A 27595-nucleotide genomic window follows, 5' to 3' on the forward strand; every position below is an offset into this window, starting at 1 on the left:
CACCCACCACCTCTGCCCAGTAGACGCCTGGTGCGTGGTCGTCTACCGGGACTCCCTCTGGGACAGGAATGTACTGAGCTATGATTTGCCCTTTTGGGAGAAAATATGGTGGGTGAATGCAGCGCGCTAAGAGGATGAGATCTTCCGGACCACCCGGGAAGGTGATCGGGGAGATCTCAATCTCTGGGGGTGTGTGTCTAGTGTCCCCGATGGCGATGAACTTACAGTCACGTCCATTCCCTGGCTGGTTCTCCTCCAGTGGGTCCACAGCTACCACCGTCCAGTGCTGGGACCGGAAGAGGATGTCTTTGACGGTGATAAGGTGTCGCGTCCGGTAAATTTGCCACGTCCGATGTTTCTTTCCCCCCACCTCCACGATACCTGCCCCATTTTTTGCATCGCGCGGGGCAGGTTCGCGCCGCGCTCTCAGTTTTTTTGTTTTTTATTAGCTGTTCCCTCCAGTACCCTCTCCCCAGATCCATTTCCCACGAGCCCCTGGCGTGGGTGGGCGGTGGGACAGTCCCTCGCCATGTGACCCAGTTGTCCACATCGGTAATACTGAGTATTTCTTGCTGGTGGAAGGATGAACTGGCCCGACGGGTGTTGGGTCACTGCCACTGTTGGTGTTCTCCTGGCCGCCTGTGGTGGTGGTGGTACCCTGGACGCCCCCACTAACGGAACTTTCTTCTCACATGCATCAATGAGGACGTCCAAGGTTGGCGGTGGATACATGGGCAAACTAAATATAACCTGTTTGCAGATGTCATTACAGTTTGCCTTAGCCATTTCTAAGACAAGCTGCTCTTGTAGCTCAGGTTTATCAACTTGTCTTTCTATTTGCTCCTGTAAACGGTTAATAAACACGGTAAATGGCTCATCGGGGAACTGTTTAATATTTGAGAAGTTGGTCAGGGGTTCCCCCCCGGCAGGATGTTAAATACCTTCTCTGCGGCCTCCGTGATCTTAGCTAAGACAGACTGTGGTAAAACCCTTGCCTGTTCTTCCGGCTTCCCCCAATTCCCTTCACCGCACAAGTGATCTATCGAGAGGGGGTTTTCATCCGCGTCAACCGCGGACTCCTCGCTGCGCAACAGCTCAGGAAGGATGGCCTCTAACGACTTCTTCCACCTCTGTTTCCACAGCCTATAATCAGCTGGGGAAAGGAGGCAGGCAAACAACTCTTTTAAGTCGTGGGGGACCATCTCGTTCGCAGAGAAAGTGGCTTTTAATAAACCCTTGAAGTATTCACTTCTCCTGCCGAACTCTTTCTGGGCTTTGCACAGCTCCCTCTTTGTCTGGAAGGAGAAGGGTTCCCATTCTCGGTACCTCCCTCCCCTTCCTCTAAAACTGACCGGTGCGGCAAAGGGAATCACTACCTGTTCCGGGTTCTGGTCTTCAGGCCTGTCACTTCCTGTCCCCGAAGCGTGGGAACCGGATGGGACAGTGTGGGAGCTGGGAGGAGGGACGTGGGAACCAGGAAGAGGGGCGTGGGAACCGGAAGGAGGGGCGTGGGAACCGGAAGGAGGGGCGTGGGAACCAGAAGCCGGAAGAGGCGGGGCTGGAGGACCGACTGAGGAGGAGGGCTGAAGGGAGGAGCAGCGGCCGGAAGGGGTGGGGTTTTGGGAGGTCACACTTTGGAGACACGCCCCCGAGGAGGAGGAACCACCCAAGGGGAAATGGGAGGAGTCAGGGTAGGATGGGAGGGAGGGGCTAGGGAGGAAGGGGTTGGTCATTGAGGGAAGAAAGGGGTTCTTGGAAGAAGGAGCACAAGGGGGGCGTCCGACCATGCGGTCCCCGCCATCTTGTGCCCTTTGGAGGCCATTTTGAGTGTTAGGAGAGGGGTCAGGGAATATAGGGGAGCATTGGAAACTGGGGGAAACTGAGGCACGGGGGTTAGAAGAGGAATCAGGGAACATGGAGGAGCCTTGGAGACTGGGGGAAACTGAGGCATGGGGGTCTGAGGGTAAAAACTGGGGACTTGTAACCTGGGAAACGTTTAACTGAGGGCTGATAACTAAGGAAACTGAGGAATGGGAAGACACTCTGGCAGCTTGGCCAGGGCTGCCAGGGCAAGGGTTCTGGGAGAGACATGGGGAGCCAGGGATCCTGTTACCCTTGCGGGATCCCTGAACAGGACAACTTGCCCTGCAGGTCGCTCTGCAGGTCTCCCTCAACTCGGGATCAGGGGGAGAGGAACATGGGGATAGGGAAACTGGGGAAACTGAGGAATTGTGTGGCGGCTGCTTCTGCATTTTCTTTTCCTCTATTACAGCAGACCGAAGTAAAATAAATAATGTTACAAATTTTTCCACTGAATTACCACCTCCATTAACTATTTCCGTTAATTTGGACCCAACCGCATTCCAGAATTCTACAGAATTTGCTTTGTCTGGGGTTACATTTGGGAAATGCAGGAACAGCCATCTCACAAACTTCTTTACCCTCCCACGAGAAAACTTCTTATTCCCCCCCTCAAGGGTACCCACAACTTGGTAAAAAACTCTCTTTTGCTGTACCGAAAGACGTGCTCCCATCTTGTCAACCCTGGCACAGCAATCCCACCGCCCTCTGCAACCAAACAACAAATCAACTAAAATAAAAATACGGGTCTGGACCGGGCTACACACACACTCCCCCCGAGGGAGTTTTCACACACTGGGCGCCCCCTTTTCCCACACACAGGGACCACTCACCCAAGTCCGGACAGTTGTTGCAGGCGACGTCCACATCTCACGAGGCGACCGTCTGCACGTCTGACGGCTGCCGCCTCGACCTCTGGGAGCGCAACTCGGCAAAAACGAGTTTGCTACTACCAGAGCAGCTGCCGCTCACGGTCTTTGTGAAATAGGTCCACCAACCTCTCCGGGGGTCTCTACGCCTCGCGAGAGGCCCCATGTTGGGCGCCAGCTGTGTCGCTGCCCGCTCGGCCCTTCACGCCCCGGCTAGCTTGTGCCAAGCGTCAGCGGCAGGACTGGGGAACCAGGTGAGCACTGTGTGGCTCGACCTGGAACCTCTAGAGCTCCTTTGGGCTCGGGCTCTATAGTGTGCAGGGCGACACGAGGTGCAGTAAAGGGAGAGAGAGTGCTCGGAGTTCTCCAATTTCCCAGGAACAAGTTTATTCCAGCAGGTGCAGGGAGAAGGCGATGAGGGACGGGGCTGGGATCTCGAGGAGAAAGTCCGAGCCGAGACCCTGGGCACCTCTGTGCGCCAGGTTTTAAAGCCCGTGGGCGGCTCATACAACAACCAATAATATGGCAGCAGGGGAGGTGCTGTGGGAAGGGGTTACAATACTCAAATCCAATGGTAGGGACTTGGGGGAGGGAGGATAGCCATACAACCAATAGGGCATCGAGTAAGGGATGATGAGCAGGGAAGGAACCAGAACAAAAGGTGTGGTGTACATAGATTGATAGGGCTTGGGGGTAGGACCAAAGTGATGGATGGGGAACAATCTGGAAAGAGGGGAGAGGTTTACAATGACAGGCAACTGGGAACAACTATAGTTAGTGGGGGAGTAACTGGGACAAACCAACTCTAAACTCAAAGAATGTGAAAAAACATACTTAATGAAAGTAAACTAACAGGCGGCAACAGATCTCCTCCAATATCCACACAATTTCAGAAATATCCTTCCAAATTCTTCACGTCTCATCAATATCCCAAAACATTCCGAAAAAATCCCACAAAATTGCAGAAAAATGCCACAAAATGGCAGAAAACTCCCACAAAATTCCCTAAAACTTCTCAAAACTCTACCAAATTCCAGAAACATCCCACAAAATCTCCTCCAATTTCTACACAATTCCAGAAATATCCTTCAAAATTCTTCAAGTCTCTTCAACATCCCTCAAAATTCCAGAAAAATCCCACAACATTCAGAAAAAATCCCACAAAATTGCAGCCAAATCCCACAAAATTGCAGAAAAGTCACAAAAAAATCCTTAAATCTTCTCAAAACCATATCAAATATTTGAAATATCCCACAAAATCTTTACCAAGTTCCACAGAATCTAAGATAATTGACTCAAAATTCTTCCTGTCTCCTCAATATCCCTCCAAATTCCACAAAACCCCCACGTAAATCCAGAAACAGCCCACAAAATTTAAGGAACAATCCCACAAAATGGCAGAAAACTCCCACCAAATTCCCTAAAACTTCTCAAAACCCTACCAAATTCCAGAAACATCCCACAAAATCTCCACAAATTTCCACACAATCTAAGAAAAATCCCACAAAATTCTTCAAGTATCCTCAAAATTCCAAAAATTTCCACAAAAATTCCACAAAACTCTTAAAAATGTCACGGAATTCCAGAAACATCCCAAAAAATCACCTCCAATTTCCACACAATTCCAGAAATATCCTTCAACATTTTTCAATTCTTATCAATATCCCACAACATTCCAGAAAAATTCCATAAAATGGCAGAAAACTCCCACAAAATTCCCTACATCTTCCCAAAACCCTACCAGATTCCAGAAACATCCCACAAAATCTCCACAAATCTCCACACAATCTGAGAAGATCCCACAAAATTCTTCAAGTCTCCTCAGAATCCCACAAAAGTCCACAAAAATTCCACAAAATTCTTAAAAATGTCACCAAATTAAAGAAACATCCCACAAAATCTCCTCAATATCCCACAAAATTAAAGGAAAACCCCATAAAATGGCAGAAAACTCCCACCAAATTCCCTACACCTTCTCAAAACCCTACCAAATTCCTGAAACATCCCACAAAATCTCCACAAATTTCCACACAATCTAAGAAAATTCCACAAAATTCTTCAAGTCTCCTCAGAATCCCACAAAATTCCAAAAAAATTCCACAAAATTCTTAAAAATGTCACCAAATTCCAGAAACATCCCAAAAAATCACCTCCAATTCCCACAAAATTCCACAAATATCCTTCAAAATTCTTCAAGTCTCATCAATATCCCTCAAAATTCCACAAAACCCCCATGTAATTCCAGAAATATCCCACAAAATTTAAGGAACAATCCAACAAAATGGCAATAAACTTCCACAAAATTCCCTAAATCGTCTCTGTACACGAACAAATTCAAGAAACATCCCACAAAATCTCCACAGATTTCCACACAATCTAAGAAAAATCCCACAAAATTATTCAAGTCTCCTCATAATTCCACAAAATTCCACAAAAATTCCACAAAATTCTTAAAAATGTCACCAAATTCCAGAAACATCCCAAAAAATCACCTCCAATTTCCACACAATTCCAGAAATATCCTTCAAAATTCTTCAAGTCTCATCAATATCCCACAACATTCCAGAAAAATCCCACAACATTCAGAAAAAGTCCCACAAAATTGCAGCCAAATCCCACAAAATTGTAGAAAAGTCACAAAAAATCCTTAAATCTTCTCAAAACCATATCAAATATTTGAAATATACCACAAAATCTTTACCAAGTTCCACAGAATCTAAGATAATTGACTCAAAATTCTTCTTGTCTCCTCAATATCCCTCAAAATTCCACAAAACCCCCACGTAATTCCAGAAACAGCACACAAAATTTAAGGAACAATCCCACAAAATGGCAGAAAACTCCCACCAAATTCCCTAAAACTTCTCAAAACCCTACCAAATTCCTGAAACATCCCACAAAATCTCCACAAAATTCCACACAATCTAAGAAAAATCCCACAAAATTCTTCAACTCTCCTCAATACCCCACAAAATTCCACAAAAATTCCACAAAATTCTTAAACTTGTCACCAAATTCCAGAAACATCCCACAAAATCTCCTCCAATTTCCACACAATTCCAGAAATATCCTTCAAAATTCTTCAAGTCTCATCAATATCCCACAACATGCCAGAAAAATCCCACAACATTCAGAAAGAATCCCACAAAATTGCAGCCAAATCCCACAAAATTGCAGAAAAGTCACAAAAAAATCCTTAAATCTTCTCAAAACCATATCAAATATTTGAAATATCCCACAAAATCTTTACCAAGTTCCACAGAATCTAAGATAATTGACTCAAAATTCTTCTTGTCTCCTCAATATCTCTCAAAATTCCACAAAACCCCCATGTAATTCCAGAAACAGCCCACAAAATTTAAGGAACAATCCCACAAAATGGCAGAAAACTCCCACCAAATTCCCTAAAACTTCTCAAAACTCTACCAAATTTCTGAAACATCCCACAAAATCTCTACAAAATTCCACACAATCTAAGAAAAATCCCACAAAATTCTTCAGGTCTCCTCAGAATCCCTCAAAATTCTAAAAAAATTCCACCAAAATTCTACAAAATTCTTAAAAATGTTACCAAATGCCAGAAACATCCCAAAAAATTTCCTCCAATTTCCTCAAAATTCCAGAAATATCCTTCAAAATTCTTCAAGTCTCCTCAATATCTCTCAAAATTCCACAAAACCCCCATGTAATTCCAGAAATATCCCACAAAATTTAAGGAACAATCCAACAAAATGGCAATAAACTTCCACAAAATTCCCTAAATCGTCTCTATACACGAACAAATTCAAGGAACAATCCCAAAAAATCGCCACAAATTTCCACACAATCTAAGAAAAATCAAAAAAAATTCTTCAAGTCTCCTCATAATTCCACAAAATTCCAAAAAAATTCCACAAAATTCTTAAAAATGTCACCAAATTTAAGAAACATCCCACAAAATCTCCTCCAATTCCCACAAAATTCCAGAAATATCCTTCAAAATTCTTCAAGTCTTATCAACATCCCTTAAAATTCCACAAAACCCCCACGTAATTCCAGAAATATCCCACAAAATTTAAGGAACAATCCAACAAAATGGCAATAAACTTCCACAAAATTCCCTAAAAATTGTCTCTATACCCGAACAAATTCCAGAAACAATCCAACAAAATCTCCACAAAATTCCACACAATCTAAGAAAAATCCCACAAAATTCTTCAACTCTCCTCAATACCCCACAAAATTCCACAAAAATTCCACAAAATTCTTAAACTTGTCACCAAATTCCAGAAACATCCCACAAAATCTCCTCCAATTTCCACACAATTCCAGAAATATCCTTCAAAATTCTTCAAGTCTCATCAATATCCCACAACATGCCAGAAAAATCCCACAACATTCAGAAAGAATCCCACAAAATTGCAGCCAAATCCCACAAAATTGCAGAAAAGTCACAAAAAAATCCTTAAATCTTCTCAAAACCATATCAAATATTTGAAATATCCCACAAAATCTTTACTAAGTTCCACAGAATCTTAGATAATTGACTCAAAATTCTTCTTGTCTCCTCAATATCTCTCAAAATTCCACAAAACCCCCACGTAATTCCAGAAACAGCCCACAAAATTTAAGGAACAATCCCACAAAATGGCAGAAAACTCCCACCAAATTCCCTAAAACTTCTCAAAACCCTACCAAATTCCAGAAACAATCCCACAAAATCTCCACAAATTTCCACACAATCTAAGAAAAATCCCACAAAATTATTCAAGTATCCTCAAAATTCCAAAAATTTCCACAAAAATTCCACAAAATTCTTAAAAATGTTACCAAATTCCAGAAACATCCCATAAAATCTCCTCCAATTTCCACACAATTCCAGAAATATCCTTCAACATTTTTCAATTCTTATCAATATCCCACAACATTCCAGAAAAATTCCATAAAATGGCAGAAAACACCCACAAAATTCTTTAAAACTTCTCAAAACCTGACCAAATTCCACAAAAATTCCACAAAATTTTTAAAAATGTCACCAAATTCCTGAAACATCCCACAAAATCACCACAAAGTTGCACAAAATTCCAAAAAAATACACAAGATTCCAGAAAAATTTCCACAAAATTCCCTAAATCTCCTCAATATCCCACAAAATTTTACAGAAAATCCCACAAAATTCCAGTAAAATCTGATGAAATTGTTATCGTTCAAGAACACAGACAATCAGGGAATGATTATATGAAGGTGCTTTATTGTAGAGATTTGGGATTTATGGGTACACATACCCAAATCTGACCCGACTTGGTTTTGAGTTGAACATGTTTTTCTACTCTATCGTTATATAACTTACATATTAATTGTTAAACTTACATTGTTCTATTGTATACATTGATGTTACCCAAGCATGGATTTCTTGTGATCCCCCCCAGCCCCCTAACATTGTTCCTCATGTTCTTTAAACAATAATTATATCTAATCACATCTAACAATTGTATCATTTATCATCTACTGACTACACAGGTGCAGTTTCACCTGATCTTTAGCAAGCACAAGGCCTAACATTTTCCATAGCCTACTTTTCCCAGGCTTGCCAAACCTAACTTTCTTTCTAAGTCCCCGAATTTTCTATGATTTCAAAGCCTTTTACTATCATTCCCCCCTTTGAAAGCATTTTCACTTCACTAGAAGTGCAAATGTTTTCACTTGATACAGTCCTTTGTTTCTGAGTTTATACTTGATGTTCTTCGAATCCTTGATTTATGTAAGCGTTGTCCTGGATGTTGTCATGAACTGGAGAACCAGAAGATGGTGGGTGAGGATCTCACATCAGTGCCTTTATTATTTTCTGGTTCCAGGACGTTTTCTTCTGTATTTCTCCCTTGAAGATGCTGTCAACTAACCAAATTGCTAAGAATACAGTTAGTAAGATCACACTCTCAATGATAGATTTAATCCATGAACTCACATTCCACCCTAACCCTTTGAAGATTTTGCCTAACCACCTTGGAGACAAATCCTTTTGCTCTTCCTGTGCTTCGTGCTCTATTTGTTGCAATTGATTGATGTCATATTCTACATGTGCAGTTACATTTGCGGTGTGGATGCAGCAATGATCAATCCGTCCCTTTAAAAAACTCACACACTCCATGCTCTTTCAGGAGTAGTAAATTGTAATTGTACGTTTAGTTCTTTAAATCTTTCTCAGGTCACTCTTGCTAATTTATCTGCCGGACCTGTAAGTTTGTACAACATTTCTCTCTTCTGATAGTTTGCTATAGGACCAATCAAAGACTCTAGGGTCCACCCAAATTTCACTCTACTAGAGGGTTTTGCCAAGTGTCATCCTGATTCTGTTCCTATTCTAATCTTCCCTAGCTATGCCTGCGTCTAGTCACTGAGTTGTTTTTTAAGCAGATTTCACATTTTGACATTACTGATTTTGCCATTGTTAGCATCCGTACCGAGATTAATTTTTGTTTCATCAATTTCACCAATGCCTCTGCACCCCAATGACATTTGTTATGTTTCATTTGTAGAACTTTATTGGAGGACCGCCAGCAACTCACCGCTCTTCACAGAAGTAAACGTGAATGCCGTTTATTTCTATCTTTAGCACACCTTTTATAGGGTTCTACAGGGCCTGCGGGCAGAGCAAGTTACTATTGGCTAACACACACAGGTTTACATTTTTTCTCCTGGACACAAGGATTTTGTTTTGCTTTACTCTCTCTTCTGCAGGAGGGTTTCAAGGACTTTAGCCTTTAATATCACGACTTATTTCAAAGACTGGTTTGTGCAGACAGGCCTTTACTAATATATAAAATATAGCAACAATTCCCCCTTTCACTTTTTGCACAAACCAGGCTTTGGATGTGACTCATTCTATACTCTTATGAAGACAAGATAACACACAACTTAGACTTTCATCCCCATTAACATTATAAGTAAAGTCCATCCCCCCTCCAGCACAAGAGACCTCAACCATCCAGTGATGCCCCAGCTGGAGAACCAACCTCCAATGGGGTCACTATCTTCTTTCAGGGCATGTAACCCATCCTGTAGCTGTTGCAGTTGCCCATGGATGGAAACTGAATGATCAGTAAGATTCAAGCAGCACATGCCTTCAAACTCCCCACAACCATGTCCTTGTGCTAAGAGCAAAAAGTCAATTGTGGCTCGATTTTATAATACTGCATGACGTACACTACTCACATCAGCTGAAAGTTCACTTAACATCATGGATGTTAAGTTCAATCCTTCTTAGTCTAACAAGCGAGCCTTTTTAGAGTTGCTAAGCTTTAATTCATTCAGGCTTCACTTTGACTGATGTTTTTTATTTTATCAGCTACATTCTACAATTGATGTAAGCTTGGATGGAAACAAAGTAAGTTTCCCAAAATAACAGGGTTTTCTATGTGGATTAGCAGGAATCTAATTCCATGCTCTAACTCCACAGATTAGGAATATGGAACTAGGTAATCACTTTGGTATTTGTTCTGTGAGATTGCACCACTAATAAAGGCTTTACTCTCAGTGTGAGTAACGAGATCAGCTATAGGGTTGTCTGCAGCCCAGTGCTGCATTACTTTGTTATAATGACTTTTTGTTGGGGGTTCAAACATTATCCATCCACCTGAGGTATGGGTGGAACCTAACAAATCTAATTCTTCTGAGGGCTGCATAGTAATATTGAGAACTTTGGTAATTTTTGCTTGCCAGCAGGCTTCAAGTTGTCTTAATGTGAAGCCAACAGTGCAATTGCACTCTTGCAACATTGCCAATTGATTCAGTCGAGTCTCATTACTAATTAAACCTTTAAATGCTGGAGGATCCCATTCAGGGACTCCTATGAGACAGGTGTGAAAAGGATCTCCAGGTGTGGCTAGGCTCAAACACATTGACCTTTGGCCAGTTCAGTGTGCCAGAGTGACCCATATGTTCTGTCACTTTTGGATGTTAGTTAGCAGACAGTTGGTCAGGACTATACACAACACAATTACCATAAGCAGTTTGTTCCATGTAAATGACACCATACTTGCAAACTCACAGCTAAACTTGAACGTTAAATGGACTTTCAAAGATGCTTACACTAGCTCTTGAAGGGGGAAATGCTTATACTTTATACTAACATAACAATTACTACACAGGCTAAACTCTTAAACTATTATCTAACTACTTTTAACACACATGCTCTGGTATATATGTAGTCTAAGCGTGAAAGCAATTTGCTGAAAGGGTAAACACACAACTACAATTTGCTTTATATACAGTTAGATGGAGTCTCTACACTTTTCTTAGATCTTCTACAGAATTTCCTTCACAAACAGACTATGATTTAACACAATTCAGTCTTGGAACGTTCACTGCTCCCTTGATGTCAGATGGCAGCTGATCAGTGACTGAGGACTTTGATGTTCAGGTTGTTCTTCACATCCTTCTAAATCTTAAAACAAAAGAAAACTGAAAAATTGGTAGAGACACAACATCATAATAACAACATAAAATTTCTGTTGGCAACTGTCTGTGTAGTGCTCAGACACAACTGTGTCCTGACAGCTCCACTTCTGATCCATGTCTGGAGTACCAAGGCTGTGTGATGACTTCTCTGTTCACTGGATCTCGTGTGTTCAGAGGCACAGTCTGGTCAGATGGACAGGTGACCTTTTTGAACCTGCCAACAAAACACAGACACTTCTCCCCTTGAAGTTAATGAATTACACTAATCAAAATGCTTTAAGGATATCAATTTTCCCCATTTTCTTAAAAAAAAATAAAAATGAGATGTACTTCTGTTATAAACATCAACATCAACACAAACCCATATACACAAGGATTAAGAACCTATAGCAGTTAAAAAATCAATTAAATCATAAACATTATTAATAAGATATGTAATATAAAACTACTATTAATTACTAAAACACTGCACCAGCATCCCATAGTTAGCAAACAAACAGAAACAAAAAATCATCAGTGAAGGATTGGATAACCACCTCCGGAAATGATTCTCCAAGCTCACTTCAAAATTGATCCAGCTGTCATATTAATAGGGTCAAATTGCTGAGTCAAAAAGTGACTCAAATACTGATTTGGGACAGAAAACATCTGGATCTGCTGGCAAACTTTCTGTCCAGGTAAAGTCAAGGCTTGGCCAGGGCCTGGCTTTAAACTGGAAAGATGCCTCTTAACTCATTTCTAAAACAAGGTTCTCAATAGTAGCAGCTAGGAGATGCTCACAGCACAGCAAACTGTTAAAATGCATTTGTACAAAGCAAATGATCAGAAGCCTCAGGTACCAGACCAATTAAACCATGCAGCAGTTGGTTTAATCTGAAGCCTCTCCCATGGCAGCTGATCCTCAGCAATGGTACATCTTCTTAAAATTCTGGAAACACTGAAAAATAAGAAAGCTATAACAAACAAAACTGCAGAGATTGTAACAACCAATAGAACTCCCGATGAAGTCAAGGGTGTCACAGACTGCATTCACTTCTATCCACAAGCAGGTGTTCATCAGCGTTTTGTCACAGCTGTTTCAGATGTGGCTATCTTCATCTCTCTAGGAAAATAACTATACTTTGCAGTTTAGACAAGTGTCTCCAATAAAACATAAACAATTTAAATTAAACAGTATTTAAAATTAATAAAATTAATTATAACAAAAGGAAATAACAAAACTTAACCTTAAAAGAATATCTAAGTTATAAAACTTAACTTAAAAACATTCAAGCCTAAACATAATAAAACTTGACTTTTCTTAATTCTATTAACACTTAATCTATATTAAATAAAAACATAACTTAATCTTATTCTGATACTACAAAGAGGCAACTAAAAGTTTGATATATACCTTTTAAACACAATATAATAGTAACATGGATTCACTATGAAGATTATAAAAATGTAACAAGTATATCACAATTCTATGTCATCTAGCTTTGAGAATAACCCACAATAACTGCAAATGGTACTAAAAATACTCATTCAAAACAGGAATTTGCCTAGTATTTGTTCAAATTGGTTAGGATTTTAAAGTGCAGTTTTTCTAGAGAAAAACCACAACAACACAGGATTTGGCAAGTTGCCATTCAGCTTTTGTAGCACTTTTCAGAAACATTAAGTCTAATTCTTAAACTAAAATCCAAAATCCAAATTGGTATATATGCAGTTATATGTGTTTTATATAACAAAAGGACTCACATTGAAATTACCTTATTAGAATTGTGGAAAAAACAAGCAAATGGGTAATATATACTTTAACTTAACTTTGTCTTGTACAGTAAAGTTCTCTTAACTAATTAATTTTTTCAAACCATAAATATCTTTTGTAGATAACATCAATTGGAAGGTTTTCTTAGTAGCTGTAAATTATACCATATTTTAACCTTAGGTTTTAAGGCTAATTATTGCAAGGTAACTTCTGTTAATATTCACCTTAAACACCTTTTTTCTTGAAAAGGGGCCTTTTTAAACTTTCAAAGAATCACAATAATTTCTCCAGGAAAACTCTAAAAAACTGCAACTGCATAAACTCATAATTACTTAAAACACAAAATTAACTCTAACAGGGTATATAAAAACATTTTTAAAAACCCATGAATCATGACTTTTTAACAAACTGGGTACTATCCCGGTGCTTTTTCTTAGAGAGGGAGGGGGGGGTGGACTGCCCGCCCTGCTGCTGCTCTCTGCTGCTGTTATCTTTCTTCACATTCTCCACATGCTCTCGCAGAAAAAAAACAACAAAAAAACACCTCACAAAGTTAACTTTAACACATACAGTTACTTCTCTCAATCTCTCTTGTTCACTGATAGAGGAAAAAAGGGGCACAATTTTTACAAAAGCTGGCGATGTTACACGAAAAGTCTCTCACGGTCAGGTGCTAACAATGGTGACCATTGCAGCTTATCAACTTCTAATTACAGTGATGAATTTCGAACTAGGTACCATATAATTTGTGAATTTTGGCTATTTTGTCACTTTTTGAAGCTGTCTGAGCCACCTGTTCCTGCTCAGCTGTTTCTGTAATTGTTCAGTGTGGCCTTGGAACTTTTTCTGCACTGCTTCTGCCCCGGGGGTGCCCCTGCTCTCTGCGCACACCTCAGTGCTCCCCCATGTCCCCCTGGTTTGGGTGGAAACCAATCTAAATTTGGATTCTTTTCCTCCAGGGTAGCAAAGTTGGAACTTAAATAAGATTGTAGTGTTAAGAGTGACTCCAAAAGTGAAGCAAATAGTTCAGGATATATCACATCCTGCCGTAACTGAACAGATTCTGTTCGTTGTTTCAGTGTTTGCTCTGGAATTTCTTTCTTATTATTTCCTTCTCTCTGACTCTCCCTCCCTCTTTCCATGGGCAGCATAGATAGGAGTGTTTGCCCAGCAGTGGGAGGTAAAGGAATGAGCATACCCATAAGCAAGAAGTCCAGGAAGCTCCTTGCGCAAATCAAAACCCTTAAGCTGTGGCTTTTCTAAAAAGCAGGTAAATAAATCATGTGCTGCTTGCCTTTCCATCTTACCGTCAGCGCTGTTGCAGCCCTACAAGGTTTGGCAGCACGTTACGGCCAGGACTCTCCTCTGAGGTCGCCTGGGGCGCGGCACCGTTGCTTTTCGCCGTCCTTGCTGCGGAGGACCCGTCCCCTGTCGCCGACTCCCGTGGCCTTCGCTTTTTAATGTCCCAAAGGTCCCAAAGGTCCCAAGGGTCCCATTTGTTCGGGCGCCATTTGATGAGTTTGGCGGGAGACAAGCAGCACTCAATATGAATGATCAGCAAGTCTCATTTATTGGCAACTCCAAACTCCCTATATAACATCAATAATTAGGCTCCTACATAGTACAAAAGCAAGCTCATTATTGGGTATTTCGTTTAAGGACAACTCCACCTAGTTCCACCTTCTTGTGGTCATTCATCTGTGCTGAATTCACATTCTTCTGATCACAGTGTCCTGTTCTCAGTTCACAGTTATCACTAAGGTCTTTCTGACTTTGCAACATCTCATACCAACTACACTCTACTGTTGTTTAATTCTTTCTCAGCTAATTGCTGTATGGGAACACGACCTTTGTTAGCTAGCCACTCTTCCACACTGTTGAGCTTCGGGAGCCTCCCGGGAAGCACCAGCCCTCCCCAGCCCACCCTTGGTAGCACTTTTTCTTTTCTCTCTGCTGACGATTTTATCCCCAAAACTGCCGTGGGAACGTTGTATCCAAGCACATCCTCCAGCGCTGCACTTTCCTCCTGTGAATTCCCTGTGCAGGGAATGTGTCTGTGCTTTTCCCTGCTCTGTTCACTGACAAACAAACCTGAGCCCGTGGGACTGTCAGAGCTCCTTCATGCCATGAAATCAGGTTGTGTTTCTCATGGCATGTTCTGGAGGAGCTTTTCTTGGTGTGTCTTGTGCTGCTGGAAATGACACAAGAGCCAGGAGGGAACAGAAGCTGCTGCTGCCCGTTGGCTCAGGGCCAGGGAACCAAGTTGTGCTCCCGGGCAGTTGGGCCCTGCTGGAAGCAGAGCCGCGTTTCCCTTGAGCAGCTCAAGCTTGTGACAGCTCCAAACAGGAAACCTCAGCAGAAAACTCTTCCTCCAAACTCAGCTGCTTTCCCTCCTGCAGCTGTTTGGGAAAGAGCCTCAAAGCACAGACTCTGCTGGGAGCCATTGGTGCATTTCCTCCCTCCCGGCAGCAGCAGCTCCTGAGCCCTTCACGGGCTCCTGGCCCTTCCCAAACCCTTCAGCTCCCTTTCAACTCTCAGCAGTCACTAACACAGGTATTTCGTTAATATTTAAGCTGCATGTAAACTTGTCTTTTTCTCTCCTCTCTATCTTTTTAATCTCCTCTTTATCTCCTTTAATCCCGTCAGCCCCAGAAGGGTGGGGATGGAGTCTTGGGGTGGGTGTGGGATGAACTGAGGATCCAGCAGAGAAGGGCAAGGCAGAGGGGAGAGGACTCAGCCAACCCTTCTCCTGCTCTCTCCTCCCCCAGGCTCCAGCTAAAGCAAGTCAGGCTGGAAAGGATCCCACAAATGCTGTGTTCTCCTCCCTCTGAGCTTGGCTGGGGATCCTCAGCTTCAGCCTGGTGCAGTGGCTGAGATTCGCTAATTTGAGTTTTTTGGCTAATGCACTAAATAATGTGGTGGGTTTAGCGCTGGCTGAAATCTCCAGGGCACTTACTCATTTCTCACTGTGAGATATGGATTAGGAGAAGGGCAAAATAGGCTTAAAACTTAGAAGGAATAAAGGAACTTTATTAACAGGACTACAAGAATGAGAAACTCTAATAAAACTTTCAGAACGCCTTTCCTCTCCTTTTTTTTTTTTCCTGACACTGTAGAGATAGAACTTGGGATGTTAACACAGTATTAATTACACAATAGTTTTGTATTAGTTTTTGTAGGGAGAGAAGTTTTTTCCTGTTATGTCATGGAGGCTTTTTTACAAGGAATGGATTTTTTTGTGCTTTTTCATTTTTACAAATAGCAGCCGCCTGGGAAGAAATTTTTCTGTCGTGACATTTTCCTGATTTTTACAGCCCTCCTAGAGGTGTGTCAATGGATTATGAATTCATGGGGTTTTATTTTAAGGATGAGTTGTTTGAAGGCAAAGATTCTCTTCATTTGTTTTTGTGATCATCGTTGGAAACAGAAGTTTTCTTCTCTCCCTGGGGGCAAAGGGCATTTTATTGTTTTTATTTGTTTTTCTGTTCAAACTTTTATGGGATAACAGTTACTTTAACATGTGTTTGGTTTCTTTAATGGATGCTTTTGTTTAGATTTACAGTTTTAATATATTTTTATACTTTTTTCATTAATTAAAGGAGTTATTTTGTATATCATTGTTTATTTCTATGGCTTTACTATAAGAATATTTTTGTTTCAATTACCATTTTTTCATTACTTTTCTATCTAATGTTTGACTTCTTTTTTTTACTGACTTTGATGTTTTTTTGTTGTTTTTTTTGTGTGTTATTACTCTGTCCTTTTCTGTCCCTGGAGAGATGAACAAGGTTTGTAGGTCTCATCCGTGTATTGAAAGGGTTAATATCTTGCCCAGCCTCATAATCTTCCTAGTGTTCCAAATAAATAGGTACTGTGAGGGATACATATCACAGGTGAGCACCCACTGCACAATCTGCTTTGGATTAAATCCCATCTCCGTCTTCATCAGCTCACAGTCACTGTGACACTATTCCTGCATGGAAGAAACAGGCTGGGATGGCCCTTTCTGCTTTTGGTCCTTTTATTGGCAAATGAAATATTCTATTTGAAAACCTTCAAACCCTGGAGTTTCTTTGTATTTCCACCTGAAAATGCTGCCAGCCGAGGTTCCCAAGTGTGTGGTACGTGTTTGTGTGCACAGAGCAAAGGTGTCAGCCTGTGTGCGTGGCCCGGGTGTCTGTCAATGTCCATTGAAGCAGACGGCTGGAAGGGGGCTCTGCCCGCCCTGCGCTGCTCCGGGGCTGGGGCTGGGCTGGCAGAGGCTGCAGAGCTCCAGGGCCTCAGCCCCGGCCGGCATCTTGTGCACGGTGGCACAGCCTCAGCCCCGGCCGCCATCTTGTGCATGGTGGCACAGCCTCAGCCCCGGCCGCCATCTTGTGCACGGTGGCAGCTCTGAGGGCTGTGCGAGGGACGCTCTTCCCCAGCGCTGTTGCACGTCCTTTCCTTTCCCAGGATGGCATTTGGAAATGTTTCTTCGGCCCTATCAATACACAACTCACTGTCTTACTCACTTTATGCCTGGAAGGTTCTAAGAAGACAGTGAAAAGCATAGTGTGATTATGATGCACAAATAGTAGTCAAGAAAACAGTACTCCATAGTGTAGGGCCTGCAGAGCAGGGATTCGTTTATTCAACACCAGGAGTGAGGGGGAAGCTCCACCACAAACTCACTTGTCCATTCTTTGCACAGGACAAGCTTTTAAACTTTTTAAACTTAATGGGCACATTCTACTTTCCTAAGCTTTATATTTTCTAATTCCATGATTGTGGAAGCCCTTGCAGCAGGGCTCTACATGAGGTAGTTGTCAGCCTCCTGGTGGTTGTTTTTGATGAAGGCTCAGGAGCTACCTGAATTCAAAAGGCCTTTTTGTTACACTTCAACACTTCCCTTTTCTGGGAATTCAACACAAACTTATGGTCAGTAAGTTCTGCAAGTTCTCTTGCTGTGTGAGGCCACATTGTGTCTTTCATTCAGCAATTCATGAAGAAAACACCAATTGCCTACTGAGACCCTTCTGCTCCCTCCCAAATCACTACTCAAGAACAAGCCTCAGGCACATGCCCATAGTCCCTCTCTGCCAGCAGCTCCGAGCTGCATTGCACAGTGCTTGCTGTGCCCCAGAGAGCGCCAAGCAGGCTGGCCTGGTGCCCCTGAATATTTCTGCAAAACCCTCTGCATTTCACACCTTTGCTGTGGCTCAGCGCAGAGCTCCAGGATTGCAGGCGCTTGGTCCCAGAGCTGTGTGAGGCAGTGGCTCGTGCAGATGTGCCCTGACTTGCTGTCAGTGCCTCACGCTGGCCTCGGTTCCCCTGGCAGAAATGCCGTGCCTGAAGGACACTGCCCTGTGCTGGAGCCTGCGGAGCAGCCCGGCTCCCTCCCCCTGTGCCCAGAGTGCTGCACACACTGCTGACCATTGCCAGGAGTTCCAGGGCAGGCGGCAGAAGAGCAGCAATGGTCAGGCAGGGCAGCAGCCCTGGGCTGCTCTTTGCCTTTCTCTCCTCCTGTGCAGACTCCAGACAGCCCATGGCACCAGTGTGTGCTGTGCCCAGCACGGCGCCGCTTCCCCTCAGGAGCAGCCAGCTGCCAGCTTGGCTCTGAGAGTGGAGGATTTGCCTGGTGCCAGCAAGAGGCAGCCAGGGCCAGGCTGCTGCCTCTTGCAGCTCCAAGGGCCTCCTTCCAGCCTGCCTCTGCCGAGGCTCAGGCTTCTCCGGGCTCTGCCAGGGCTCTGCTGGGGCTCCAGCCTGGCCAAGGCCGGGCCCGCTCTCACCTCACAGTCGCTGACAGCTCTGCACCACAGGAGACCTTGCACAGCACCCTCACTACTCTTTCTGCTTTCTCTCTTCAGCCAGACTCTCCTCCAGCCAAAGAGATTGCTCTTAGGGATACAAATCCAAGTGGCAGGAACCCAAATACTCTCGAGTCACATCTGCACAGCCTGCATTTGCACAGGATGTTTGCGTTGCACTGCTCCTCCTTTGGTTTTTCCTGCAAATGCCATTGCTGTTTCTGCCTCAGATAGAAATGCCAGAGCTGGGCAAAACTTGGCCAGTTGGCCATATTCCAAAGGCAGTGTGGTCTGGAGAGGATGAATGAAGAGGAGCCTTCCCCCCTTACAAACTGTACCAAAGAAGCCATTAATGTCACTTTCCACCTCTAAGAAAAAACTGACAATTCAGAAGGAAATGTTGAGCTTTCTCACAGGGTCAGAAGGAGAGAAATGTTCCAAAGGAGTTGAGATTTTAGAAATTTTATTTAAAATCCTACTCTACAATCCTACACTACAAACCTACACTACCATCCTGCTCTACAATCCTACTCTATAATCCTACTCTACAATCCTACTCTGCAATCCTACTCTATAATCCTACTCTAAGTTGGTCATGGAGAAGACAGTTCTAAATTAATTGTTGCATTCCTGCCTCCTCCTTCCACTTCTTTACTGCAACGATGAGAGGTGCCAGGCTGGACCCAGGCATGGCCGATGTTATAAATTGATGCTGCAGAAAGGAAAAGAAAATAACAAGAAAGCATGATTTTCCAAGCTAAGAGCTTCAAAAGACTTTTTAAATGGAAAGGGGATTGAGTCAGAGTAGGTCAGGAGCATGGGGCAAGAGTGGCACAGGTTGCCCCAAGAGCTGGTAGGAGGCCCATCCCTGGAAATATCTGAGGTGTGAGTATCCTGATCTCTTGAAAGATGTCCCTGCTCATTGCAGGACACAGACTAGATGACCTTTCCATGTCCTTGTGTGTTAGTTTGAGGTGAATTGACATTTAGGGAAAGAAGTAAGAAACCCCGCACGGAAGTGATTTCTTTGAGAGAAGCTGCTGGGAGCTTCCTCTGTGCCTGAGACAGGCCAATGGCTGGCTAGTTCTGAGAACTGACAACATTTTGCACCATTTAGAAATGAGATGTGCTTCTGTGATGATGCACACTTTGAAAACCACCAGCCCGGGCACTGGCCCTCTTTGCTTCCGGAGCCCGAAGGTAACGGAGCTCTGGTGAGGCCGGCCCTGCTCGCCCACGGCCTGTGCTCCTGGGGGAGGCCGGGCCAGAGCCCAGCGGCTCCCGGGCGGGGGATGGAGGCTGCGGCCAGGCCACGGCTGCTGACATCTTGCCCACACTAAACCCTCTCCCCGGCGTGCAGCGACGGCTCCAGGCCGAGCCTCCCCTCCCAGCGGCTCCCGGGCAGAGCGAGGGGCCCAGCACAGCCTGAAATCCAACACCGTGACTGCCATGACCTGGGTGAGATTGAACCCTTTCACTGCACAGATGAGACCTTTCTTATTCTTGTGGGCCTGATAATAAAATTTGTTATTTCTTTGAAGTTTGAAGCCTGTTTTGCCCTTCTCCTAATCCATAGCTCCCAGCAAGAAATGAGTAAGTGCCCTGGTGATTTTAGCCAGCGCTAAAACCCAGCACTCCCTGCCAGCCCAGCCCAGTCTAGGATTCGTCCCCACTGTCAGCTGAACAGCACCAAGGTTGGAAGGGAGGAGGATGGGGGCTCATCTGATGCCTTGGATTTCAGTGGAGGAGGAGCCCATCCCTGGGACACTGTTTCACCTGCAGCCCTTTTGGCATTTTACCTGCAGCAGCTCCTTGGCAGACCAGCGCTGCGCCTCGCCTTTCTGCAGGCAGCAGCTCAGGAAGTCACGCAGCAAAGGCGAGAATTGCTCGGGCTGCCGCAGCTGTGGGCTCCCTTCTGTGGCTATGTGGAATTTAGCCTGGAGAAAAAGGAAACACAAGGCTCCACCTGCTTCTTTCCCATCTGGAACTGCTCTCCCAGAGCCCATTGTTCCAGCTCCACTCTGCAGTGGCAGTTTTTGCCCTGGCAGAGAGGCAGAGATGACTTTCCTGTAGCATTTGGATGACGACTTTCCTGTATCATGAAAAAACCCAAGCCCGAAAGCCACAGCTTTGCCAACATCCAGCAGATCTTGCCTTGGCAGCTGATTTCATTGCCTGCTCTAGTTAGTGGCAACTACATCAGCAAATACATGTTTCCTTCTCGGAGGATTCCCAGCAGCTTGGCAGCCTTTTTGGAAGAGGGATTTTGCTATTCTAACTAACTCTACTATTCCAAGGATTCTTATAAGAAAAGAATCTCTGCAGTGCTTGTTGGTCCCTTAAGCACAGCTGCCATAAAGCAAAACTCGTCCAGCTTTTTGTCCTGTTCTTGAAAATGATGGTAATTGGAAGAAAAGAAAGGAAATGCAGCAGGTGTTCCTCAGGGAAGGAAACAAACCTTTGGAATCTCATGTTCAACACAGACACATTAAGATGCCTCCACAAATGTATTGGGTTGAAAATGCCTGTTTGGGCACACAGGAGCCACCTGCAGCTCTGTCTCTCAGCACTCTGAAAATTTCAGGTTCCCTTACGTGGCAAAAGGAAAATATTCATGGTGAAATCAGAAGTGTCATCCCTGTGGTAACCCTGTGCTGGTTGGATTCTCAAGTCAATGCATTAACGCTGTGCCCATCCCAGAAAGTGCCAGGAAACAAACAGGAGGTTTTGGCAGGCTCTCCCCGTCACCAGGCTCCAGCTTGGTGATATGGAGAAAGTGGCTTGGGTTAGGAAAGAAGGTGGTCACTGAGTGTCTCAGCAGCACTGCACAAGAAGCAGAAGAGACTCTGGCTTTACAGCCTCATCTCCAGGTTTCAGGCAAGTTTCCCTGTGAGAAGAATGGGGCTGCACTTCTCTCAAAAGCACTGTTTTAGAAACTTGGTTTGCTTTGAGTTTCTTTGCTTCGTTTCTGGAAAGATAACACCAGCTCTGAGATGCTTGTTTCCTATTCTTGGGGCCATCTACACAGCCAAAAGAGCTGGAACGACTTCTAAGGCAAAGCAAAATGCTGCCTGAGAATGGAGATGGTTTGAGCGAGGTAAGGCTTGAGTTCCCCCAGTGCTGCAACCAAAGCTCCAGCAGATGCTGATGTGCTGCAGGGCCATTTGTAGAAGGGGCCTTGGTGGAAGTACTTCCAGCAGATGGCCATGGGATTTTGTGCAGTGAGCAGAGAACACGGGACAGGTGAGAAAGACAGCGGGATCAGAGAGTATTTGCTCCTTACCGATCGAGCAGTGAAACTGTCATAAGGAGTTTTTTGTTCGGCCATTTCAATTGCCACAATTCCAAAAGACCACACGTCCACTTTGGGGCCATATGGTTGACGCTTCACCACTTCAGGTGCCATCCACCAAGGAGTCCCGGTCACCGAGCACCGCTGATTTTGCTCAGGGGTGAGCTGAGCAGAAAGGCCAAAATCAGCTGAGGAGAAAGCAAAATACTCTTTTAATTTTAATACTCTCAATTAGGAAACCAAGCCAGAGAATTCCCCAGTGGAAGTTTGAGAATGTGCAGTTGAATTTCCTGGACAACACTCCCTGCTCTCTTTCCTTAGGGCTTTAGCCAAGGAAATATGAATTGGCTACTTCAAACATCCCCCCATTTTTTACACTTCCTCCAGCAGTGCCTTTTGTTCCCCTGAAGGTTTAGATTGCAGCTCCCTCCCTCTGGAAGGAACACACACAGACACACACAGAGCAATAGCACTCTTGGCTGCTTGTGGTTCCTTGTCATAGCTGTGTGCACCCTGCAACTGTGCCTTCAGCCCACAGCAGGGGGGACCCCTGCACTGCCAGCAGCAGCATTTTTGGGGAGCTGGCAGTCACTGAAAGCAGCCCCACACCCCCCATTCCTGGAAGGCTGAAGCTGAGCAAGAATACACTGACCCAGCTTGACAGAGCCGTCGGTTCTGAGAAGGATGTTGTTGCTCTTGACATCTCGATGGATCACGTGGTTGGAGTGAAGAAAATCCAGTCCTTGCAGGCACTGAGAGAGAAAAGAGAACCAGGGGGGCAAAAAGTAGTGCTGTGAGTTCATCGCACAAGAAAGGAAACAGCTGTGGAAGGTTCCCTTTGCAGGGGAATGGGGAGGAATGGCAGAACACAGCGCCATTGAGAGCAAGAGCCTGCTGCTCCAACAGTAGCAGAGCAGCACCTTTCTCAGTGGAGAACTGCAAATGCCAATGCATGAGACAGAGATAGAATACAAGAGCAGGGGATAAGAGTACAGGAAGTGAGTCCAGTGAGTGTAGGGGCACTGGCAGACAGTTCCCTTGAGATGCTCTTGCTTGCCCATAGCCGAGGAGCAGCACAGAAACCAAGCTTGGCCCATGAAATCACTCCCGTTCTGAGCCCCTGTTTCCCAGACAATGCAGCTCAAGGCCTTGGAAGCACAGATGGGATCCCTGACCTCCCGACTGACAGCTGCAATCTCTCCTTCAGACATTTGAATCTCATCGATGAGATCTCTCAGAGTGCCTCCGTCCATGTACTCCATCACCAGCCAGAGTTCCTCATGCACAAGGTAGCTGAAAAAAGGAAACAAGGCCGTGCAGGTGAACATGCACGGCTAGGTTGGTTTTTTGCTTGAGTCTTGTTTCTGGGTCCCTTGGAGACAAGGGCAGAAGTAAAGGCATAGACATTGCCTCTAGGCTGTGCAGTGTTTGCAGTCTGTGCTGTCTCAAGGAGAAAGGCAGTTTAGGAAGAGCCCAGATAAAAAACCTGTCACGCATGGCATTTCTGGAAATAAGCACCTAGTCTTCCCGGCATGCACAGCAATGGAAAAGAGGGGCAACAATGCAAGGGCAATCCTCTCTTGGATGGTTCATCAGCATTTAAGAAACTTGAAAAACTCAAGCCCAAAGAACTATGGGGGCAATGAACTTAGAAGGTATTGAATTCTTAAGATAGGGCTGATGCAGGTTTTTGAACAATGTTCAGTCTGCATTTGCCGGGGTGGATTCATGCAGACAAAATGCAGTCTCTTCCCATCCATTGGAGATAAGTAGAGAAATAATCATTAACAGCTCTATTTCCTGCCACTGACCAAAGTGGGTTTTTAAGCTCTCATGCTTGTAGTATGTAAACAAACATTCATGGCATAAGACCGTGACCACTCACCTGGCTAAGTAATTCACAATCCTGGGACTCCTATTACTCTCCATGATCCTGATTTCATTCATGGTTAGTATCTTCCTACTCACTCCTTGCACATTTATTTTCTTTATGGCCACCTCAAATGACATTGAAAAGGAGTAATTTGAGAAAATTGGTAGCATGAGACCACAACCCACATGGAGCAAGTGATTTTGGAATGGCACAGCCAAGCTGTGCCAAAGTGCCTTGTGATTAGACCTCATCACTGGAGTAATTAGGGAGTGACATTGCAACAGCCCATTTCTCTGCTCCCTTGGGGGTCAGTTACAGGACATGTGGCCACTGGCGATTTGTCCACTTGGTAACTAAGGTGTATCAACAATCACCCACCAAGCTCTGACCACACTCTCTGCTGCTCTGCTTGGTTCAAAAGAAGGAATGGGTGCCTTGGTTCTCTGTGGATACATCCTGGGCTATGGGCAGGGCTCAGGGCTTTTAGGAACATCTTGCAGATCTCTCCCTACGTGTGGCTCCCAAGTGCAGCACTGCACGTGTCTAGGGAACTACCAGGAGCATTCAGATGTATTTGCTGGCAGCCAGAAATGAGAATTCAGGACTCTGAAGCTGTAGCCCCAAAAAGCAGTGAGGTGCTCTAAGACACCACCTTTGTTTTAGCAATTGAGAGCGTGTGGGCGCGTCCTTCTCTGAAAGGAACCGCTGCCCTCCTTGTCTTCCTACGGGCAGCTGAGGAGGACAAAGCCTGTTCCGAGTGCAATTTGCAGGCTGGCTCCAGTCTGTGCTTCTTGTGCCTTTTCAGCACAGCTCTACTCAAAGCTCCAGCCACAGCTGTCAGCAGTGGGGAAAGGCCTGGAGAGCAGCAGAGGCTGCAGGGGCTGTTGACATTTACCTCTCCTCCTGTTGCAATGTCAAGTGCTCTGGAAACCTCTCCAAAACCCCTAGAAAAAAAACAGCAGCAAAGAAAGGAGAAGCCATTTAGATCTTGCAGTGGAAGCCAGTCCAGACAGGAGAGCTCTCCTGTAAATGCCTAAAAGCTGCAGGTTGCAGGAGGAGTCTGCCAGAAGGCAGATGATGCATTTTCCCCTCAAGTGCCTGGGCACTGGGCCTGTTCCTGAAGCCTTGGGCTTTACTGCCTCAGCTCCAAAAGGCAGCTTATTCCTTCAAGCAGATTTCCCAGGTTGTGTTCCTTGCTGCAGGCAAGACCTTGGCAGCATGGAGATGTCTTTGACAATGCCTTCTGAGCACACTTGACAAATTCTGGCCAGTACTGAGACATGGGGCAGACTAAGCCCGCTGTCTAAACATGTGGACAACTTGTCTGACTTCCCACTTGATGGATATTCCCCCAGGGAAACACCTGGCCCGTGGCTGTGTCGAAGTGACTGTGGTTGGACTCACCCACTGCCAAGACTTTCCAGTTCGATGTATTTTGTGACAGGATTTTCCTTGTTCACCATTCTCCCTGAGGGAAACAAAATGCAAGATGCTGACTTTCAGGCAGAGATCCCAACTTGCAGGAGATGCCAAAGGCAGCCCCGCTGTCTGGGGCTCTGAACCCTCTGTGGTCAGCTGGGCAGCAAGCACAGCAGCAACAAGACAGGCAGTTGTGCAGTACAAATGGGCAGCAGAGAGACTGATTTTGTCCAGTCCTTGGAAGGAAATGAAGTACAGAGGGCACAGCAGGGCACAGCACAAGGCTGGCAAAGGCCAAGCATGAGCACTGACAAGCAATGGCAAGAAGACACAGCCAGCCTGAGCCCCTGACAAGCTGTGGCCCCCGTTCAGGACACAGCAGCATTGCCTTGGAGATCAGACACAGCCAGGTGCAGATCAAGGCCCTTTTGTGTCCCAGCAGGTGAAGGTAGACACCAAACCAGCTGGGATCTTTTCTCAGCCCCACCAGGTCTTTTCTGAGAGCACAGCACTGGCAGCTGTTATGGGCAAGAAGCAGATTAAATGGGTTGTGCTGCAGAATCACAAAGGGCTTGATGTGTTTTCCCAGAGACTGATCTGAGCAGGGCTTGGGCCAATAGGTAGGATTCTGAGAGTCATGGGAATGGCTGGGAATCAGGGATGAAAAAGTGCCATGGATCTGAGGAATACACAGCACAGGGGCTGCAGGCTCGCTCCTGAGAAATGCCTGCAGTGCTGTTTTATCTGATCACAACACGTGGATGTGTCTCTTGGACACATCTTTATAAAAATAAAACTAGGATATTAATTACAGATTGTTATACAAATATCTGTTTCTTCAGTGTGGGCCCAATGAAAACATCTCTTGCTCTCTGTTTCTGCTGTCACCTGATGTTCTTTCAAACGAGTCCTCACTGACAAAAATACAGCATTCTCATAAAAACCTTGTAGATATAGTAGAGGCAATAAAAACAGTCCTAAAAATGACAGCAGTAAGACACCTGGGGCAGAACAGCTCTTTCAGGATGGAGAAAAAACAAACTCTACCAAAAAACCCCAAATCTGAAACCAAAAAGTATAGAAACTGAAAACTAAAAACAGAACCACAACAAAAAGACAAAACCCCAAATCCAATCAATATCTCTGAAGTCTTTTGGTTCTGACGACTGGTGGGAAGTCTGCAGTCTAAGGAGAATCTAGGAATCAAATATTCTGTTCAGTTTGGCCACTAGCACACAGGACTTGCATAGATCATTTGCTGGGCCACAGCCTTCTGCTGATCCAAGAACAATTCCTGCTGCTGCCTTTAGTGGCAAGGGAATGCCAGGCAAAGCCGAGCCAGTCCAAGCTGCCCTCAGAGGCAGCAGGAACAGCCAGAGCGCTCTCTCGCTGCCTCAGAGCACAGCAGTTCCTGTGGGGAGTCCTAAATGTCTCTGGGACACCAAAGTGAGGAGGATCATTTGCTACAGCTCTGCTGGCACGTGCACACAATACACTGTCCCTCAGACAAGAAATACACCAGACGTACTCAGTTGCTCCACGAAGTCTCCCTGGCTCTCCTGGAGCTGAGCAGCAGATGTGTCACTGCTGGAAATGGACAAACTGCCCCGGCTCCACTGCTCAGCTTGGGCAACAAAGGCTCCTTTAGATGCTGCTGCTGCTGCTGCTGCTGCAGCAGAGTGAATGGAAGAGCCTGTGTAGATCTGCGAGAAGAAAGGAGTTTGTGTCAGAAAGCTGGCTGGCAGAGATTACCCCGAGTTCCCTTTTCAAATGCAAGCCCTTAGGAAGTTGCTGTTAGCCACATGCAAAGCTCATCAACTGGATTTTTTGGATGCCCACTTCTGGAACCAAATGGTCAAAACCCAAGGTTGGTTTTAATCAAGTTGATGGCCAGTTTCATATTCCATTTTCCTGGATTTTCTGAAGGATGACTGCAACAACGACCATTGCACTTCCTCCCAAGGATCCCTTTCCCCCTCCAAGGGCTGCAGACACATTTGCAGCTCCTTGTTCTAATGTTGGAGCTCCTCCCCCTGAGTCCTCTTTTCCTGCACCATCTTCAGAAGGTGCTCAGCCTGCAGCACTTGTGCTTGGGACAGTACCTGTGCCTGCCGCCGACCTTGGGGCTCTTCATCAGCCGGCATTTGCTGGAAGCCTTCGCAGGCTGCCAGGTGAGATATCAACACGTCCACCTCAAGTCAAAGAGAACAAAGCAGTCAGAGACCACAGCTTGTCCCTGTGTGCCAAGGCTCATTGACTGTGAGCAAAGGGAAAGAGCAGGACAGCAGCAGATTCACCAAGGGATAC

At 44.9% G+C, this 27595-nt stretch overlaps 1 protein-coding gene across 2 annotated transcripts in view; it reads right to left on the reverse strand.

Moving 5' to 3' along the window:
- Positions 1-27595, reverse strand: part of LOC147646096 (serine/threonine-protein kinase PAK 3-like) — an 88333-nt gene that overhangs the window by 55169 nt on the left and 5569 nt on the right. Inside the window, exons 6-15 of one of the 2 annotated variants that reach the window (XR_015281965.1) lie at positions 27391-27480; positions 26817-26991; positions 25274-25337; positions 24765-24813; positions 23882-23994; positions 23172-23289; positions 22649-22748; positions 21988-22184; positions 20504-20641; positions 19236-19416 (exon numbers count right to left, since the gene is read on the reverse strand). Coding sequence is in view for 1 of the 2 variants with exons in the window: in XM_086873937.1 (XP_086730063.1) it covers positions 19315-19416; positions 20504-20641; positions 21988-22184; positions 22649-22748; positions 23172-23289; positions 23882-23994; positions 24765-24813; positions 25274-25337; positions 26817-26991; positions 27391-27480 (1146 nt within the window). In the remaining variant the exon portion in view is untranslated. Of the gene's footprint in view, positions 1-19150; positions 19417-20503; positions 20642-21987; positions 22185-22648; positions 22749-23171; positions 23290-23881; positions 23995-24764; positions 24814-25273; positions 25338-26816; positions 26992-27390; positions 27481-27595 lie in introns of those variants that run through there. The other variant, XM_086873937.1, reaches the window with a different exon arrangement.

Source organism: Cyanistes caeruleus, unplaced genomic scaffold (assembly GCF_971803275.1).
Source record: "Cyanistes caeruleus unplaced genomic scaffold, bCyaCae1.hap1.1 HAP1_SCAFFOLD_125, whole genome shotgun sequence".
Lineage (NCBI taxonomy): Eukaryota > Metazoa > Chordata > Aves > Passeriformes > Paridae > Cyanistes > Cyanistes caeruleus.